Genomic DNA, 22096 nt, shown 5'->3' with positions numbered 1-22096 from the left:
GGCTTAGTCACATGACAATTACAAATTTACATTTCTGCATCATAAATTACTCCCTATTATTTTATCCCTAAAGAGCAAGCTGGCAAAAAAGTACAGACACTTATGTTTAAAAGACTCTGGTAAAAGTTGAAGTACTGACTATACTTTTTCACTCAAGTTGAAGTAAAGAAGTTTGGGCTCTGACATGTACTTAAGTAAAAAGTAGCCATTACTACTACCTGTTTTAGTGTCACACTGGTAACTGGACCTCACGTCATATTAATATATTAATACAAAAGAATTTCAAATGTTACCTAATATATGTACCAGGCTGAAGAACCACCATATAGAACACAAGCAGTTAAAAAGATGATGATGATCAGGTGATCGGTCTCTGTACTCAGTCATAGTTACATCACTGACTCCCTCTGTCTCATCCACATTAGTCCCGTACTTCTTGTTACAATCTGCTACGCTTGTTGTTAGCTTCACTGACAAAGAAAAACTCTTTGAGATGGTATTTGGAGCCTTGAGAGGAACCAGGCATAAAATGGAACCCATCCTCATCAGGGTGAAGCTGAATATCCATTCATTTTAGTTCCATCATTGTTATTAACTCTTCACTGGTAAAAACTTGAGTGTGAATTTCTAATAGCATCCAATATAATTGTGAGCCCCCAACTTTGTGGTAACAGTTTGGAAAAAAAATGAATATGACTGGAAATGCTGAGGGGTCCCAATACATTTGTATATATAGTGCCTGTGTGTATACACTGTAAGTATCTGTATACAAAATCTTGTTTTTAAGACTGTGTACCTCAGTTGGCTGAAGCTTAATTACTTGGAATTATATTTGTCCTTGAAAGTGTGCTTCCCTTATAGAAATGCTGGTTATGCATAACGATTTTTATTTTGTTCCCGTTCGAGGTCACCGGATGAAGTTTATGAACAGTTTGCTTTAACACTTTTCTTGTACCTGTCCTTGAAGTTTGAGAAAGTAAGTGAGTGGCTGACTCTTTGTGGGAACGTTTGCGTTTATGGACATGTGACTGGAGAGAGGCCTTGAGAAGGCAGAACAGTGTGAATAAGCTTTCAGATAAAAAAAAAAAAGCCAGGAATGACACTGGGTGCTGGGAGAAAGGAGACGGCATTATAAACACCTCTGAAGTACAGTCACACAGGAAGACACAACACTAATAAAACATAACATAAAACAGCATAAACTCGAAGCCTCCAGCTTTCACCTATTAGTTAACGTTTGTGCTAAACTGCAGTTATCTGTTATAACTGCAGATTATTTGCACATCTTTTTCATGTATGCATCTTCGCGTCGTATTGGAGGCATCACGCTGTTAGCTCTACCTCACCCTACAGCATCGCAGTTCTTATTTATTTGAGTCTAATTGCCATTTGCACTGCTGGTATCCATCCTCCAGTTTATATTTACCTGTGTAGAGTAGTATTATATTAAATATTACACTAATACTTACTGTTTTGTTTTATTTATATGTTTTCTTCACTACAGCTTGGATTCTAGCAGCATTTCATTGCCTCTGCACTAGTACATTGACAGTGACAATAATAATGAACTAACCATGGTTTCAATTGAAAACAAAGTGCAAGACAATGGATTACCATATGGAAAAGTCAGTTGCCAAATACTTTTCGCCTTGCAATGTATAATAGGCCATAAATAGACAAAATAAATCAATTGCATGGACACAGACGCATAATACGTCAATGACAGAACAGGGTCAGAGACAGGACAACATAAAGAGAAGCACATAAGTTGAACACAGAAATATAACTACATTGAACGGTTATGTGTATACTGAAACTCTTATCATCTTAAAGGGAATTTCTTTTTAGGAAAATCCTCCTTTTCTTTTCTAAAATTGGGGTTGACTTTAGTATATTTGCACTAGCTTGCATAAGTTGTACAACTTGTACAACAATACTACATGACACACCAGAGGGGAAAAACATGTTCTCAAGAGAATTGGAAGGTCTATAATCTGTAGAAAAGTAAAAACCTATAAATACTTGTGATGAAAAGTTGCTGCAGAACATGCTGTGTATGAAAGGATGCCATGAAATGCTCAGGAAACATTATGCTTACTCATTTAGCTTTTTTTCTATTATTAATGCAGTCCCAGCATGGGATTTGGGGGTTAAGGGTATGACCTCAGGAGCTCAGCAGTGGCAGTCTTGGGATTTGAACTTGTTCAGGTCACGAGCGCAGAACTCTTCTCTTCTCGGGCGTTTATTATTAACGAACATAAACCCCGCTGCACAGTCAGCACCTGAAGCAGCGTCCATCAGATCCCCGTGGACCGAAAACCTAATAATCCGAGGTCTGCTGTATCGCTCTCCTCTCTGAGCAGTGTCCTGCTTTTAATAAACTCATTGTTTTTTTGTTATTGGCAGCATCCAATATTGTTGCCTGCAGGCGAGTGTCTAATTAAAGTGAAGCATGATTAATTAAGGTGATAAAATCAGGCGATGCATCTGCTTCTCCGTTGCTCCTGCTCCCTGTCCCTTCTTTGTTAATCTGTCTGTGCTGAAGTGATCGAGAGTCACTTCGATCTGTTTAATTAAGAGAGATGCAGACAGGCCTGGTGTTCTTGGGGCCATGTGGTGCGATTTACTGTATCTACGGCTTTAATTGAACGTATACCCCTGCTGCTTGGTCCTTGCTTAGCAGTTGGAGAATCAGTATGTGTTTACACCAGTGGTGTCCAATCTTTTCCAGAAGGGGCCAATGTGGGTGCAGGTTTTTATTCCAACCAAGCAGGAGCCACGATTCCACCCGTTTAACCAATTGATGGGCTTTCACTAGACTCAGGGTTGGATTCTGCTCAGCCGCATCGGCCTCTTCTGGAGAAGATTGGACACACCTTTAAGCCAGAAATCCAGAGGAAATCCAGAGGATATCCTGTAGGCAAACATAAAATGGCACCTACTACTTTAAAACCTGCAGTTGCAAACTGAAGCCTCATTTGCTCTTGCATTTTATGATGTCATAACTCGCACCTATTGAATTTTAATTGTAAAGTGCTTTAAACAGAACTCTGGATGTAAATCCCTTATGGGCAGGCTAAAGCTGATTGCTTCCTGAGACAATATCGCAAAGGATCATTCATGTAAGCGTTCAAGGGATTTGGTAGACACACTTTTTAAAGAGCGATAATTATCTTTTTATACAACTGAGCAGTTGAGGGTTGAAGACCTTTGTTTAAGGGCCCAGCAGTGGCAGCTTGGTCTTGCTGGGATTTGAACTCACAACCTTCAATTCAGAAGTCTTATTGACTGCGTACCACTTCCCAAAAAGAGTAGTTAACTGATCATTTAAGTATACAAGTCTAGGGGTGCATCAGTATCGATTCTGGTATCAGGTATAGCTCTGATTCAGTGCTCATTCATTCATACTGTTATTTATATCCGATGCACCGAAACCAACATCTGGTACCAGATGATACGTTGCGGTGTAATCCTAGTGTACGTTGTCGTGCTAATTAACCGACAACAGCGATCTGGATGTATTTCACGATTAATGACGCCAATCAAAGCAATCAGCCACTATTGTTCTTGAAAACAAGGGACTCTGATGCAGTGAAGACAACAAAACATATGATTTTTGTAGTAAAACAAAATGCACCCCCTTTTTCACAACAGCTCCACTCATTAATGCAGCTAGTTAATCCTATTTTTATTCAAACTTCACTCACTGATGTTGTAAAGCTCGAGCATCGTAACCTAAGTGCATAAAAAAGTGCACAAGTGTGTTTCAATGAAACCTTGTTAAGCACTTAGGTATCCAATACATTATAAATTCATAAATGTTTCTATAACTTTATCTGTCTACATGCATTTACAATGCAATTTAAAATGAAAATTAAGCCATGCAGAAATAAAAGAAAAAAAAGAAGTTCTGACTGCATAACAGAAGGGTCCCCAAACTTTTTTCTTTAAAGGCTTTTTTTTATTGAGGTGCTGATTCAGTCTAACAGAAAATGAGATTTTATTTATGATTTATGCCTTCTAATGCTAGATTACTTTATTATTTCGTTATGCACTGTACAGACAAATGAGCATTACTTTACAAGAGATATCTAGCCTATTAAAAGAGCATTATTACTATCATAATTAGATTTTCTCATATTAATTGCTATTGAAATCAAAACATTTACGTTTACTTTATGTTGAATGTACCTTTCTGTTGGTTGGTGGGTAAATCTAACAAATAATAAGTTTATAACTAAGGGGAATTTCGGAAGCCAACCTTTATTATCAAATACAAATATGATATGAGTAAAACATATATTAAAAAATTTAATTGCAAAAATATGTCTGTAGCACTGTTTGCAGGGCAATTTAATATGTGGGGGCGGGATATGGTTTGGGGACCCCTGAGGTAACATGTAGGTTCATAGCACAGTGTTTTTAAAATCAGTTTGCACCAATATGGGGGAGGCAAAATCATAAACAATGTGTATTTAGTATTCTATTCATAATTACAGCTGACAGATGGCTACAGACAAAACAGGCTTAGTAATGAAGAGAGGACATGAGCTAGCATGATTGAAAAATTGCCTGTTCTATTTATTTATTTGTATTTTTTTTACAACCAGTCTGTTGTCCTAGCGCCCTCTTCATGGCAGTTTTTTGGAGAGTTTGTGATTGGTAGGGAGAGTGCATGTTAAACTAGACTTAGCCATTAAAAATTAAGCAGTTTATCTATTTAAAAAACAAGACAGATACTGAGACATGTCTGATATTGGAGTATACTCATATACAAGATAAAAAAAATCATTAGAAGCATAAAAGCCCTGGAATGAGTTTTTTTTTTTTTCCGGATTACAGCAGCAGCAGCTGTTTCATTTTCAATACTTACTACAGTCAGCACTTGCTTCTAAACCGTATGTCGAAAATATTGTTCAGTGAGAACACTGGTTAGTCTGCACACTTTAATTAGACATAAGGATTACATTTTGAAAAAACATGCTTCGAAGGTCATACGTGTAAGAAAAGAAAATGTTTCATTTGTATTCTGGTTAGTACTCATTTGTTTGTAATGATGTCAACGTTGGCCGATTAGTTGTTAGGGCTCATAGAAGACACAGTATGTAGGCAAGAGCTGGCTGTAAAGTGGCACATAGAGGGTACTCAGCTGCAAGGGTTATCTGGAGTATTAACTGGGGAAAGAAAGACAAAGTTTCATAGTGAAAAACAAAATCCATTTATAAAAAACAATTTCTCATCAACTTATTTAAGTATAGCAGTAAAGTATAGAGCAGTGGTCCCCAACCACCAGGCAGCGGACCGGCACGGGTCTGTGGGCCAATTGGTACCGGGCCGCACAGAAAGAATACATAACTTGCATTATTTCCATTTTATTTATTATCTGATTCTGAATGTTTTATTTTGAAAAATTACCGGATTCTCTCCACCACATCTGTCTATGACTCACTCTTGATGCATGTCATGATGCTCGTCTCGGTCACATGTCTTACCTCTATCTGCTACGTTCTTAAAGGGGCTGCTCCGGCCCCTAACACATAATACATAACCGCTAAATTCAAACCCCTAAGCAAAATGAACAAAAAACAACACAGTGGATTTACGTTTATCATTATATTTAGAAAATACCAGTTTTTATGCCGGTCTTTTTGAACATCTCATTCCACATTTAGTCTCCATTTGCTGTTTAAATATCCTCCACTCTTCTGGGAAGGTGTTTCGCTAGATGTTTGGAGTGCGCTCGTGGAGATTTGTACTCAGTTAACCGCAAGGGTGTTATTAATTTCGGGTACTGATGTAGGGTGAAGTGGCCTGGAGTGCATTCATTGTTCCAATTCATCCCAAAGGTGTTCATTAGGGTTAAGGTCAGAGCTTTATCGCAGGCCACTCAAGAGCTTCCACTCCAACCCATCTAAACCATCTTCATGTAACTTATTTTTTGCATTGTCATACTGGAACAGGTTTGGGACTTGTGGTTCAAGTGAAGGGAAAATTGAATGCTAAAGTATCCAATATACATTATATACAGCATAATATACAGTCGTGTACCTTCAGCTTTGTGCTAACAGTTTGGAAAGTCTGGCGTGCCTATTTTTTTGTTCGTATTGTATATATGCATTGTTTTTTCATAATTGGATTCATGAATATTTAATTTGTTGACTGGCAAAACAAGCTAAAAATATTACAATCAATGCAGTATTTTGTTATTGTAGGTTTTAAAAAATTATTAAATGAATTGCGAAGCCCTCAAAACTCTGCAGTGTCCAAAACTGGGTTCACTACTAAGTGGAGTGTTTTTTTTCATCATGCATCAAAAATGAATACAAAGTGAATTGACATGAGCTATTCAATTATTTAAAAGCTTCATTTATTACGTTAAATGGAACTGACTATCTAGTTGATATACCACATACTTCATTCAAATGCTAAAATATTCACTCTTAACTCCACAGTGTTAATTGTTGTGGTCGCTAAATGACTTATATCCAAATTCCATTAATACAGTCTTGGAATTTATTATCATACTGATTGTGACATATTAGCAAACTTTTTTTTTTTTAAGAAATATAATCCAACCTTTATTATTAGTAACTGATGGAATATGAAATAGCATTTCCCGGTTATGGATTCAGGCTTTGGCCCCTCTGACCGGAATTTTCCTTCCATTATATTATCATCTTTGAGTCATTAAGTGCTCAACTGGTTTTACAGTAAGCTGTCTTTTTCCATCTCCAGATGAAAGGATGCTGCAGGGAAGCAGCGTGAGGCAGAGTCCCACCTGAAGCCCATCCTCCTCCTGTTCTTCCACCTGCTGCCATCCCATGATGCACTGCCCGTGCCGAGGAAGACTAAAGCTGCTGCTGGCGTCTCTGAGCTTTGTTATCCTGCTTACGTGGCTCTACCTGCTGGCAGGCAACCTGGAGAGTAAGTATTATTAGGAGGCCAAGCATCGAAGGTGTGTAGACACCCTTTTACTATTCTACCTTTGCTTCTTCTTCTTTTTCTTCTTTTTCTTCTTCTTCTTCTTCTTCTTTTTCTGGCTAGGGTGTCTCTGGCAGCCTATAGAAATGTTTGGAAAACGTTTGGTGCACTGATAAAAGAGGGTCTAAGGAACATTTTCAACAAATTTGGATTATTTTTTTATTAATTTTTTTTATTTAGATTTATTTGAAAGTACATTTATGGTCATAAACGAACAATGTGTCTAGACTGTGAAAGCATAGATCCTAATTTTAAAAACGGTTCCCAATAAGAGTGACCTCAACCACACCAAACAGAACTTTATTTAAAATAATTCAGGTTTCTTTTATTTTGATACGGTTTACACTAGGGCTGTCAAAAAAACATACCCTAGATTGACCCAATAAAAGTTTTAGAATAGAATAGAATAGAATAGAATAGAATAGAATAGAATAGAATAGAATAGAGAATGAATGTTTTAAAGATCATCTTGTGAACCTTAAAACCCTAATGTGAATTTAAGGTTTTATAGTTTCTGTTGTCCTATTAAGGGCGAAATAGAGGAATAAACCCATGGCCATAAAATCTACTGACAAAATGTGCTAATGATGGAATTATGATGTAACAGTGACCTCAGAATGGGTTTCATTGTAAATACTTATCATTTTTACATTTAAGTATGACTTATTTTCAAGTCATATCGATTTTTTATTACTGGAAAGGACAGTTAAACCCTTTCAGTTCTAGCGTCTAGTTTTTCACATTTCAGAAGGTCCAGAGGGGTGAAACATACTTTGGAATTTTGGTATAAATATTTGGTAATAAACTGCAATCTGTTCAGGTCCCCTGGTGGTCTAGTGCTTAGGATGCGGTGCTCTCAACGCTGCGGCCCGAGTTCGATCCCTGGTTAGGGAACCAACCCCAGCCGTAAGGGTTGCACAAGCCTTAGCCCAGATAAATGGGGAGGGTTGCGTTAGGAAGAGCATCCAGCGTAAAAACATGTGCCAAATCAAACATGCGGATGATCCTCTGTGGCGACCCCTAATATGAGAAGCCGAAAGAAAGTTTTTAAACTGCAATCTGTTCATCGGTTTGGTATAAGGTATATCTATTAAAAACCATATATGGCTGGCACAGTCTGGTTAGCCGATTTTTTGTTCGTATAGTGTATATGAATACACATATACACATCTGAACCAAAAGCCTGGTTAGCCTGGCTAATCACTAAATTATTTGATGTGATGTGTACTAAAATGTACTGCAGTGGTCATTTTTTGTTTATAATTGCATTCATAAATATTTGATTTGTAGACTTTGTGCTGATTAAATACATACAGTATAATAGTTGATATATGTGACAGTTGATTGTACTATTGGTCTCTAAAACAGAATGTAATGTGGTCTGTTACCTAAAGTGAGTTAGTCGCATCTTATTTACATAGTACACCATATGTATAAGCTACATTCATGCTCGCATGAACAGCTCTGAAGTATATTTACATATTTAGCACAGCTATTTCGTAACAGTTCATTATTTGGATTTGGATTATTTGTCAGTCAGAAGACACTTCAATTCACTGTAGTGCCAATAAAACACTTATGAACTTAATATTCCATGCACTATTGGCAACACTCCAAAACTGAGACTAAAACTGTGCTGGATAAACAATAATCATTATTATAGTGGAGGAAAATGGATTCAGATTAACAAAGAGAAAGTACGGTGTTATACTGTAATGTAATGGTAAAATATAATAACATAGGCTACATGGACAAAAGTTTGTGATCCTGACCAAATGTATTACCGTATGTGCTTTTTGAACATCCTATTCCGCATTTAGTCCACATTTTTGCAGTTACAATTAACCTCCCTTCTTCTGGGAAGTTGTTCCACTAGATTTCAGCTGATGTACTGATGTAGGGTGAGGGGGCCTGGGGTGCGATCAGTGTTCCAATTCATTCCAAGGTGTTTAGTAGGATGGAGCAATACAGCAGGCCACTTAAGATCTTTTACTTCAACCCATGTAAACCATATCTCCATGGACCGCACATTGTTCAACCACATATGGCTGGAAAATTCAGGGGTCCATACAGTGCATACAGTGTGGTGAAAAAGTATGTGCCCCCTCCAAATTTTTTAATTAAACAAAGATATTCAAGTAAATACAAGATGCAGTTTTTAAATGATGATTTTATTTATTATGGGGAAATTGCTTTCCAAACCGCCCTATGTGAAAAAGTAATTGCCCCAAACCTATTAACCGATTTTGCCACCCTCAGTGGCAAAGATTGCAATCAAGCATTTGTGATAACTGAAAATGAGTCTTTTACATTGCTTTGGTGGAATTTTACCCACTCTTCTTTGCAAAATTGTTTTAATTCAGCCTCATTGAAGACTTTTCTAGCATGAATGGCTTGTTTAAGGTCATGCCACAGCATCTCAATCGAATTTAAGTCCCGACATTGCCTAGGCTACTCTACAACTTTAATTTTGTTTTCTGTTTAAAAATTTCCCTTATTACTGATCTAAAAAGCCACCCTGCAGAATTTATAAACTCTAATGAGCTATGGAGATTTTATGCAACTTTGTCTTTACATTTAAGAATGATGATGATGATGATGATGATGATTATTATTATTATTATTATTATTATTATTATTAATATTATTATTAAATTACAAGCTTGTATTTACTGACTTTTGTGACACTAACTTTCATGAGAACATTGTAGAAGGTAGAAATCGTGCTTTATAAATGTAGAGAGTCATAAATGTTCATATGTTAAATTAATGCTTTAGTTAGAGGGTATTAAAACCATTCATTTTACCTGGTTAATAGGCTTCCTGAGGATTTGATATAAGCAGTAGATACTATTCTGAAGGATTTTCAATATATGGTCACTTGCCGTCCTACGGTATCTACTTCTCACAACGCCATGAAATTGAGTTCTTTAAAAGTAATAATGTATGGTATAAGTATAGTGTCATATGTTTAATAACATTTAATACATTTGTTAAAGTGTCATGAACACTAGTAAAAGCATAAGTAAACATTAGGAAAAACAAGCCAATAACTTGCCAGAATCGGGGGAACAATATTACAGAAAAATGTCACTAATCACTCACTACTGTGTTTTTTGCATAACTTGTAAAGGAAAAGTTGCATAAAACCTTCAGAATCAGTGTATGTTTGTAAAATTCAACCTGTCAGTCTATATAGTGTTCAGCGTTTGTTTGTAAACTATTCATGCAAAGATTATGAATGTGATAAAAAAAAAGAACCGTGTGAAAATTATGTATTTGGCCCCCAAATGAAGTGCCAATATTTTGTTGAAAATTGGGGTTTGCCCAGTGTCTCTAGCGGAAAGATGGAAACTGCAACATTTTTATTGGAACAACAGATGTAGCAAATATCTAAAGGGAATTTCATCCCATTGGAAACTAGGTATTAAGGGAGGCAGTCAAGAGAGAAACGTTAAGCTCCGTGAAACAAACAAACAGTCAACGCAGAAACGAATAAGTTGTCAGCAGCGTAATTGTTTCGAAAGCAGATAAATGAGGATTATTATGCTTGAGTGATGGGTGAAGAGCCTGCCTCGTCTTTTGCGAAAGGAAAGAGGCCGAGCGCTCGCTTAGCGTTCGTACCGTTAATCTGAAAATAAGTGCTAAATTCATTAAAGTCATTAGCATAAGGTGCAGTCTGGATTCAGATGCTTAATGGGCCAGCAATCCAGATGATCCTTTACGCCGGTGATGCAGTACACTGCTGATGAAATGCCAGAGCATGTTTATGTAGCTTTTATTGGAATCAAAAATTGGTGATGAATATTTCCCTCTGAACCTCAGGCTGTCTGCACTTCATCTGCATGTGCGCATTTGTGTGTTTGTGTGTTAACGTGGGTGTTTGAGTGTTAGTTTTTTTTTTTAATCTAGATTAGAGCAGCTCTCCAGTTTTTTACATTTGTGATAATAAGAGTAATGATGCTTTGTATATATGTGTGTTTGTGTTTGAGAGAGAGAGAGAGAGAGAGAGAGAGAGAGAAAGAATGTGGTGACAATATGACAAAGTAAGTTTTTTTATCACTAATGCTTTACAATACACTTTTTCTATTTTCAGTTACATATAATATCCATAATATCCATTGAAAAAGGTTACTTGTTATCTCTTATATTATAGCAACTACAAACAGTTATTCCCTCCCCAACACTTCTCATTTTTTTTCTCTTTAAGACAATAAGACAAAAATGTAGCTTGTCATGTTAACAATAAACCAGAAAATGCAGCGTCTCCATTTTGAAGCCAGCTTTTTTGAGAAAACATAGTTGCAGAACTGTTGCATTAAAAAGAAAGTAATTTATTGACTGTTACATCAGATAGACCGACAAATTGTTGAAAAATTCTGTATTTGTGATACTTGATATACCGGAATACTGGAAAATATAAGAAAATACAATGTTATATCTAGAGGTGGCTCAGTGGGTATGATTTCCACCTGACAGTTTGAGATCTCTAGTGTAATCCTGAAATTACTGTCTTTGTGAGGTTTTGCATATTCTTCTCTTTTTTTTTGAGGACTTTATCTGGGTTCTCTGGTATTCTAAATATTTACTCAAATTTATTCCCAGGATGAATGAGTGTTTGAATGTCTGTGTTTGGAGCTTTGCAATGAATTGATGTCTCATCAAGGTTGAACACTCCAACTTTGTGCCTAGTGAGAATAGTTTGGCCTAAAGCTTCAAAAGATTTTTTAAAGTTTGTCAAATACAAACAAATGTTTTAAAATGTTTTAGAAATACTGTAGCTGAAGTTTCACCTTCCACCTAGTTAACTTTATTTGAATTCCCATCTTTCTTTTTCTTCACTAGTGAGACAGTTACAACTATGACATTTAATACATACTGTATATTTTACCTTATAACCAAGAGCCTTTTGGGGAAGGTCTGGCAATCTTGCACTGAGCAGACACAATTTATAACTATGTACTGTATATCCCCAGGTTACTTAAATTTTTTCACAGTCTCATTCTTAATTTTCATTGCCAGGGGTGATCTACACTTACAAATATTGCTTTGCTTCCATTCTATTTCAATTTCCATTGTGTACAAAGCTGCAGTGAGATAATTGATTTGGTTTAAACATGAAGTCATTGCTAGTGTGTCTAGTAGATAAGTGCCTGATGCTCTTCCTCCTACTGTTCAGTGGCTCCTATTTAACGATGTAAAGGGTTTAAGCCATTCTTTATGTTATATAAGTTGAGGGCACTGTCTACACTAGATGTCATGGTGGTTTCTCAGTGCTGCAGTATGCTGTCTGTCAAAACTGCTCGTTATGTGATGGATAGGATTTCATAGCTTCTTCGACAAGCAATGGACTAAACAGCCAGTAGTAAATATTGTTGATTTGGATTACTAATGCTGCGATAAAATTCCTAAACTCTGAAATCTGGTCATGTGATGACAGATGGTCGCTCCTTACTCCTTGCTCCATGTCTTCTGGAGTCCACGGAGGCGCGCTTCCTCGAGCGGGAGGTGCTTGCGTCTCGGGTTCGCCAGGTGGAGGAAGAGAACCGGCAGATTCGCCTCCAGCTCAGCCAATCCCAGGGCCAGACCGAAGGTAATTATGCCAACCAGCAGTGGGTGGCATCAGCAGATACGGGAGCAGAGGACGTCGAGAACACGGCGGAGGAACGGGCCAATCACAGCGGGTGTGTCCGTTCGCCTACTGCAGAGAAGTGTGAGGTAAGAGGATTGGCACCACTGGTTTAGCTGTGCCAGAGTTTAAATCAATGGGACAATGTAGCACCAAAGGGGGTCTTTATACAGAGAGACATAATGAGAGATGTAAATTGTCAGGGAAGCTTGAATTACTTTGAATTTAACATTTTAACATATTCTGTCTGTGTGCACAGCTGATTCACGTGGCATGTGTGTGTGCGGGTCACAACGCCAGCCGAGACGTGGTCACTCTGGTCAAGTCCATCTTATTCCACAGGTAAGCTAGGAACATCCAGTTCAATCACTTGTTACATTTTCATTACTTAGTACAAGATGTGATATTAACACAGGATTACATGATAATACAAATGGTACTACAGGTCAAGCCAGGCTTCCATTCAGTTCCATTCAGTGTTCAAGCTTGTCCTGAACGTTGAATGGAAAGATAAGTAAAGCTTAGTATATATACACTATACATATGGCCAAATATTTGTAGACACCTGACCATCACACCTGTATATGGCACATTACCAATCTGTTGCCACACATATGGAAGTGCACAAGCGCATCCTATTGTATAATATATATAAGATAAGATAAGATATACCTTTATTTATATATATATATATATATATATATATATATATATATATATATATATATATATATATATATATATATACTGGATATAGATATAGATATAGATATATACATATGTGATATCAAATATGTTTAGCCAAAGTTGGAGTAAAAGATCTTTAGTGTTCTGTAAAGAACCTCACTAAACCTCACTAAACACCTTTGGGATGAACTGGAAAACTGACTGTGCTTCAGTGCTTCTTAATGTACATCAGAACCTGACCTTGCTAATACTCTAGTGATTGACAGGGCAAATGCCCACAGATATGTCCCAAAAATCTAGTGGAAAGCCTTTACATAAAAGTGGAGTGGAATTTATTATAACAGCAAAGAGAGACTAAATCTAGAATAGTCAATGTTTAAAAAGCACAACACTGATCATCAGGTATCCACACACCTTTGGCCAGATATTATATAAAAAGTTTACAGTCATATTCTATTTGCTTCAACAATCATCCAACACTGATTTTAATGTTAGTACAAGTTTATATCCTTTATGACTTTTACTTATGACTCTCTTTTGTTCATCTCATCGTTCCAGGAGAAATCCTTTGCATTTTCACTTCATAACTGACACAGTGGCCAATCAGATCCTCAGCACGTTGTTTCAGTCCTGGATGGTACCATCAGTGCAAGTCAGCTTCTATGATGCTGATGAACTAAAGGTAACAACCTATTCACATCTTTTGTTCAAAATATCCATATTTGATCTCAAAACCTAATAGCAAGCCTTGGCAGAACAGTTAGTCCATCAGCCAGTATGTATTATGGATTGTGGTAAGTATTTAGATTACATAGAAATGCAATAATAATATGTATCTTATATTACATAATATATCATACAATTCATTAATCTTCATACTTTCTTTGATTGGCCATCATGCTGTTAAGATTATATCTGCTCCGAGATTTTTCAAACAAATACATTTTCACATAAGAATTTTCAAGGCAAACAGAAATGAAACTTCAGAGCAGAGCAGTTTAGTGAGAGGAAAGGTCAATTTCCGCTCTTAGACCATATTTCAAAAACCAAAGCTAGTTAATGTTACACTAATCTTATCGACCTCTATCATATGTTCTTAACGTGCAGTTTCAAATTACCCTTTATACCTGGGAATGTGATTGCATTTAGGAAAAAAAATCAGATGACACTACTCTTCTTGTCTCTTGAGCTATTAGAATGCCCCACTAACTTAAGGCATCTTATTATATTTTATTGCAACATAATTCTAGTGTTAATTTTGAATACCTAATATTACTTACTTATTACAATATAAGTAGTAATGGATATTATGGCCCAAAGCTCCTCCCATGCTTGGACTTCATTCCTTCCTTCCTCCCTCCACTGGCTTGCCTACAAAGCCAAAAAAGGACCAGCACCCTCTTACCCTAAAGACCTTATCACTCCTTGCACTGCACTATGCTGCCTGAGATCTTCTAGCACTGCTCGACTGGTCTCCTATACCTGGGTACCTAAGGGTAAGAGGTAGGTTTACTTTTAGTCTCTTCTCTGTTCTGGCACCAAGGTGGTGGAATGAACTTTCCCCTAGAGGTCCAAACAGCAGGGTTGCTTGCTATCATCATGTGACATTTGAAGACCTACCTCTTCCTGAAACACATAAACTAGCAATTTTTTCCCTGGTTTGCTTTGTTTTTTGTGTTTTGTTTTTTAAATCCTGTAGGCTGATGATATCTTAAGTTTGTAATCTAGTGAACTGGTGTTGATTTATTCATTGATAGAGACTCAAAGCACTTTTGCACGTCGTTCTTTATAAGAGCGTCTGCTAAATTCCGTAAATGTAAATGTAAATGATGGCAGGTGGATGCATTAATAATAGATAGATGGAGGGTGACACTATCATTTCCTTTTCACAGAGAGTAGACATTTACACTTATTTTACCTCAGGTCAAAATTTAAATTTAATGGGTTGAATGGAAAAAGTTGGAGTCCAAGGCAGGTTGAACCCCAGGTAATACAAGTTATCAAGCCCAAGTAACCTATAGAATTGTGAATAATAAAGGTCTGGGCTTCTCCTCAGGGTGAATCTTGCACTAATTACCCTGCTGATTCTCCACAGTAGCTGTAGAGGTTAGTTCTTGGTTCAACCTCTCCATGAGTGTAATGGATTTTGCTTGCCAGTCATGAGGCTGAGGTCAGTGACCAGTCTCTAAATGAACACTTTCCAGACTTGAGGGCCGATGTCTTGAGTAAGGCAAACCGGCTAAAACAGGGCTTCAACTGTCTCATAAAAAGTGCTGAGACTTGGAAAAGGGATCAAACAAGCCTTAGAGAAATGATTGACCACTATGGTGGTATGAAATCCACAGTGGATGAAATCTACTAAAAGATGCATCTAATGTCTTGGGATAATGGCAAAGATTCCAGCTTGGTGGGAAGACACTGTCTAGACACCTTGGCTTGGACAGTGGTAAAAGACTTACTGTATATTACCTGGCACAACAACATTGCAACAGTTGAGATATCTTGACCTACCCACCAGTGTATTGGAACAACCAGGCAGAAAAACTAGATGATACTTAGTAGCTTGATGTTCACTGGTGCTGGGTCGTACCATTTTGACCAAGAGTCCGCTTAGACATACTTGCATATGTAAATTATGTTAAATGTGAATGTAACGACAAGAAGTTTTGCATCTGCTCAGATGTCGTGTATACTTTAATGCAGTGTAGAACGGTATATCGTTGAGGGGTGAAACTGCCTGTATGTAGTACTCCAGATGTTTCAGGGCAGTACTCCTTACTACTGTGGTCACTTTGGTGCACAATACAGAATAGCAAAGAGTAGACTTAAACTGTACTGTTCTTGACCCCAGAGGTTTATGGTCCATAGCAGAGAAGAACATGGTTGCATGGGGATCTTGCAGTCTCAGAACAAATGTTCTACAGTAACACTGGCTAAAGCCCCAGAGGCAATCATGCCTGCGATATATATATAGTGACACAATGGCACTGTGGGTAGCATTGCCACCTCACAGCATGTGTTTCCTCAAGGTGACCAGTGTTACCAGGATAGGCTTTCATACCATACAGGATAATGCAGCCATTAGGAAATGTATTTAAGTCATATGTGTGGATGTTAAAACCATATGTAGGATAAATAATGTCTAAAATTAGCTGGGAGTAAGCTGTAGATATGTAAAAACATGTCTAGATGGAACACTGACAGGGTGCTTCTGAAGCTGGGGCTGTTGCTGAAGCATGCTGTGAGTTGCTGCAAGTGCAGGAGGCACGAAGCTAGTAATGCTTGCTGCTTTTGTAAGTGGAAGCCATCGGGTTGTGCATACTATAGCATCCTGATGGCATCACTCTCCCTGGGAGGCCTTCTGTTCTCAGCATGGAATATCTGCAGAGATTATGGAGTGAAGGAATTTTCATTTTTGTTCACATATTGGAAGTGATTACGCAATCCTTTTTTTTTTTTTTTTGCTTCTGCAGCGACTTTTAAATTATTCAAAGTGCATTTATAAGTTGTTTTGTTTGGTTCGTGCGGCATTGTGGCATCTGCGTGCTGACATACAAAGAGCATTTTGTTTTCCCATAATACGCAGTGTGAAAATGCATATTCATCAAATCTCTACACATATTCATCACGTACACGTTCGCCACGGGTGTGTGTGTCTTCGATTTGACTCTCCCTCTCGCACTCCCGCTCTTTCTCTGCTTTCACCTCTGATTGTGTTGTTGTTTGGCTCAGAGCCTTTGTAGTCATTACATGCATCTAAAAACACAGGAACTCTGCACTCTTAAGTGGATGCTATCTCTGCAATTCAGTCTTTTATCTCTTGTCCACCAGATCATTTTTGCCACGCTTCTCATCAATAAATATGTATGCGCTGAGATGAAAGAGACATTACTGACAAGGTCCCTTCTGTCGGGAGTGATGCTATTACAAGCAGAAAAAACCCAAGGAATGAGACCAGGTTATTCTAGTGACACCTTAAACACTAACCCTCTCTCTCTCTCTCTCTCTCTCTCTCTCTCATTTCTGTCTTTTGTTATTTTAGCCGGAGGTTTCATGGATACCCAACAAACACTATTCAGGAATTTATGGCCTGATGAAACTGACGCTCACCAAAGCGATGCCTTCTGACCTCTCGAAAGTCATTGTGCTCGATACGGACATCACTTTTGCTACTGATATTGCTGAGCTATGGGCCATCTTTAAAAAGTTCACAGGTAATTACTACAATTACTCGTATGACCTTTAATGTCCCAGCGAGCATCCAGGACCAAACACCAGGGTGTCCTGATATGTTGTGATGTTAGTAGCATTAAAATTGGTGCTACCCAAACATTTGCACAAAAATTCCAAGCATGTATTATTTCTGACTGTTGAAATAATCCTCGCTGCTATTAGATCTACTTACTAAAGCCAACTAGTGAAATCCTTAGTTTTTCTGAAATTCAGCTCTAAACACTATACTTAAAGCCTGAAAAGCACATTTCTCATGTTATTCTGATTGTAGTTTGATTGAAGTTGACATTATTTATACTAGCCAAGATTAGGAAATAAACAATTTCTCACTGTTCACAGTAGTTGGCTTTTGATCTCAGTCGTCACCGTGTCATTACAAATGAATACAATCTCAGACCCACTGCCAGTATATCACATACTTCTGGGGAACTCAATAGCCAACTTCGAGCACCACCGTGTTATTGTTACATTGCTCAATAGCATAATATCCAGCATTTTCCCTTTTTAGTTCTCTTTTATTCAATTCCTCCACTGTAGACTATTTTCATAGAATCGAGAGCATGATTATGCAGAGATACAGAAACTCTATTTAAATCAATATCACATTCTTCGTGCCAATGATATGCACAAAGCGTTTGTGAACCTGGCAACATTTTGCATGCTCGAAAGATTTTTCGAATACTTAGAAGGTGTCAATGCTGGAACAATTAACTGTGGTGAAAAGAAAGTAGTGGAAAACATTGATTTACAGAGAGTTATTGATAAAAACTTTTTTTTTTTCACACTTGATCTCAGGATTGTTGCATAAGAGATCTAAGGTTTATTTTTGTGCACATATTTCTAGTTTTGAATGTTTTCCAGAACGTCCAGTTGTAATTTTTGTGGTCAGAAATGAATGTGTCTGTGCTGATGAGACAATTTGTATTTCCAATCCCACTTTGGTCCTAAATGATGTATTTGCTATTTTGGTTCTGTTTTACTGACTTCAGGCTAAGCCTGTTTTATTTCTTTTAAATATGCATGGTGTATTTTAAACTAATTCTGTGGTAATATACTACTTTATCCAATTAAATCGAATTAATCGAATAATTAATAATTACTTACACTCTCATTACACACCAAAACATCATATAGAAACAATGTAATACCAAAATATTAGAATATACAGTACCAGTCTGTTATTGTTTTTAAGAGATTTATGCATGTTCATTTATACAGGGGTCCCTGGTGGTCTAGTGGTTAGGATGCGGCGCTCTCTCCGCTGCGGCCCGGGTTCGATCCCCGGTCAGGGAACCAACCCCAGCCACTCTTAGTGCCGGTCCCAAACTCGGATAAATGGGGAGGGTTGCGTTAGGAAGGTCATCCAGCTTGAAACGTTCCAAATCAAACATGCGGATGATCCGCTGTGGTGACCCCTAATGGGAGAAGCCAAAAGAAAGATGCAGGTTCATTTATATGCAAAAACAATTTATAATTTAACAGTATAAATATTTACTTTGACCTAGCGAATATATGAGAGATATTAGATGAATGGTACAAATGTTACTTTATTTTCATTGAAAAATCCTCCATTTGCATGAATAACAGCTCTACAAACTGTTGGTATTCGGATAGTTCATTTTATTTTGTTCAGCTGCAATTCTTTGCCATGCCTCTTGTAAAACTTGCCAAAGGTATTCTTTGCTTGTAGAATATTTTATTCTGACCTTGTGATCTAATTCATCCCAGAGGAGTTCATTAGGATTTAGGTACAGTGACTGGGCAGGCTGTTCCACAATAGATAACACTCAAGCTGACTTTTGGCTCTCTAAATAATGCTTACAGAACTTGTATGCTTCTCATTGTCTTGTTGTATGGTAAAGTTGTTTCCAATTGTCTGAAGTCCACAGGAACTGCACGTATGGTATGGTAGCTATATTGATTCAGTATTCCCTTCACCATTAAAGCTACATATTTTTAATAAGTTAGCCTGTTCTCCAAGCATTAACAGAAACTCATAAACTGAAACGTAACATAACTACATGTATTTCACCTGAAACTCTGAAACTTAGTTTGTTGCATATTAAAAAAAAAGGGATCATTCATGTGTCTCCCAAAAAGGATAAAGGACTAGGTGTTTCCAAACTTAAAGTTCTTGGAATGAGGAGACATTTTTACTTCTCATGATCTGATACATCTCTCCTGTTGAACATGTGATTTGCTGGGCGAATTTCTTCAAACAGCATCATTGTGCAAATGTAAATTTTTCAAAGTCATGAGCTGTTAAATAGATTTACACATGAATGCAAATATATTTGAAGCTTTAATGATTATATTTCAAGGAAAATTGAGACAAGCCTGAGATGTGCTCTGTCCAAGAGATTTTGGTCAGGTTTTAGGCTATTGAGTTATGCATATAGGTTGTGAAGGACAAGTGGGTGTTTAAAAAGGTCTTAACCTTTACTTCATACGCATATGTGTAAAAAGTAGTATTGGTGGAAATCACCTGATCGTTATTTGTGGGGAAGATGGATGACTTTTATTATTTCTTATTGCAGCAAAGCAAGTTATTGGACTCGTCGAGAACCAGAGTGATTGGTACTTGGGTAACCTCTGGAAGAACCACAAGCCCTGGCCTGCTCTGGGACGTGGCTTCAACACAGGTAAAAAGAACATCTGCACACATGCCTGTGATGAGGCGGAAGACTCATCGAGGGGAACTAATTTCTATGGCATTTTTTAATGATACTGCTAAAATAAATGTTTCTCTTTTAATGCTGCAGGGGTGATCCTGCTCTACCTGGAGCGCTTAAGAAAGCTTGGGTGGGAGCAGATGTGGAGGTTAACAGCGGAGAGAGAGCTAATGAGCATGCTTTCCACTTCCCTGGCTGATCAGGTCAGGGTGATATGACCAAGCTGTTATTCTATTACTGACAAACAATATCGTTGAAGCTTTCTAAAATAAGTGTTGTATGTTTGTGTGTGTGTGTGTGTGTGTGCAGGATATTTTCAATGCAATCATAAAACAGAACCCGGTTCTTGTGCACCAGCTGCCATGCTTTTGGAATGTACAGTTATCAGACCACACTCGCTCTGAGCAGTGCTACACAGAAGTGTCAGATCTTAAGGTAAGGAAGAATATGACATGTACAGCGTGCAATGTATGTTATTCAGTACGAAGTTGGTGTGACAATAGTTGAGAGTTTCACTTTCTAAAACAAAAGGAGAGAATTTTATTTGATGACTTCAGTTCGACTGTGGCAGCGAAGCATCACAGTCATTAAAGCAACTAATATCTAGTTAGGCTTATGTCTATTTATTCATGATGTTCACTATATAAGCAAACCACCCTTAACTATCAAGACTGTCTTTCCCACTGCATATACTATATGTACACTATTTGGTACAAATTTATGGACATCTGACCATAAGATTGGTATGTGCTTCTTGAGCATCCCATTCTACATTTAGCCTTTATCTTCTGTTATATTAACCTCCACTCTTCTGGGAAGATGTTCCACTAGAGTGTGGTTTTGTAGGTGAGGTGGGGCGGCCTGGGGCACAGTAAGTGTTCCAATTCATTCCAATGCTGTTCAGTACTCTATAGCAGGTCAATTTATAATCCTTAACTCCAACCCATGTAAACCATATCTTCATGTAACCGGGTTTATCGCGGTGGTTACACGATTAAAGCGACCAGAAAGACGAAGCATTGCTTCCATCCGTGCGTTCCTCCTTGCCCCCGCTATATTACGGCGTGGGGGGATACGCACATACTGTGTGTTGCTTGTCTGGGAGCGGAGCATGCTAAGCCGGTTCTCAAGGGAGCCGAATACGCATATTGCGCTCGCATGAGAACACTCGTTGAGGAGGGTGCTCCTGCTCCCCGTGGCTTTGGCCCCACTTTAGCCAAAGCAAAGTGGCATGCTAGGACCTGGGGTTTGCAAGTGGACCTCACAGAGGGGTTGAATCAGCAGAAGGCTTGTCCACCTAGCAAGCTGTACGAGCGCTTCCTGCAACCCGGTCACTGCCTCCGTGCCAGGAGATGCCCTGGGTGGCGAGAAGGTCTGTGAACTGCGTTGCACTATGGACATCTCCCTAACGGCCACTAAGGAGACCGCTAAGGCCATTGGCCGGTCTATGGTCACCCTTGTTTCCACGGAGAGGCATATTTGGACCTTTCCGAAAGAGATAGGGCTTTTCTCCTGGACGCCCTGCTGGTGCCAACGGGCCTTTTCGACGACGCTATGAAGCAATCGGCAGCATTCCAGCATTTCTTCCTACATCACCTCTGTGGGGCTGCTTGGCAGGCGCAGCCACCACCATCACAACCCGACACCTCCTGGCATCGCGATGTGCAAAGCTGGATCATTAACCCTGCCACCCTCTGTGCTTTAGGGAACATCCTCCTTGCTCTCCATCCGGCATCGTAGCAGACGTGGGGGGGTTCGCCGCCTCTCAGGAGGCCCCTAGAGCTGCTCCAGGTCGTTGTTACGGCTCCAGTTTCCCGGAAGGGCAATCCACTTTCTACAATGTAGGTCATGCAGCGAGCACTACGTGTCTTAGATATGTGTGGACATCCCAGGG

General features: G+C 38.3%; 1 protein-coding gene across 2 annotated transcripts in view; it reads left to right on the top strand.

Moving 5' to 3' along the window:
- The window catches only part of large2 (LARGE xylosyl- and glucuronyltransferase 2), an 82232-nt gene that overhangs the window by 52904 nt on the left and 7232 nt on the right, over positions 1-22096 (top strand). For both annotated transcript variants that reach the window (XM_046864917.1, XM_046864916.1), the window contains 8 exons: positions 6736-6924; positions 12422-12699; positions 12870-12952; positions 13856-13979; positions 17340-17511; positions 20068-20172; positions 20293-20405; positions 20512-20637. In XM_046864917.1, coding sequence (XP_046720873.1) covers positions 6822-6924; positions 12422-12699; positions 12870-12952; positions 13856-13979; positions 17340-17511; positions 20068-20172; positions 20293-20405; positions 20512-20637 — 1104 coding nt within the window. In that variant the 5' untranslated portion in view covers positions 6736-6821. The remainder of the gene's footprint in view (positions 1-6735; positions 6925-12421; positions 12700-12869; positions 12953-13855; positions 13980-17339; positions 17512-20067; positions 20173-20292; positions 20406-20511; positions 20638-22096) is intronic.

The sequence above is a fragment of the Silurus meridionalis genome, chromosome 13 (genome assembly GCF_014805685.1).
Source record: "Silurus meridionalis isolate SWU-2019-XX chromosome 13, ASM1480568v1, whole genome shotgun sequence".
Taxonomy (NCBI): domain Eukaryota; kingdom Metazoa; phylum Chordata; class Actinopteri; order Siluriformes; family Siluridae; genus Silurus; species Silurus meridionalis.
The sequence above is the reverse complement of the archived record's forward strand: the minus strand, read 5'-3'. Positions and strand labels throughout refer to the sequence as shown.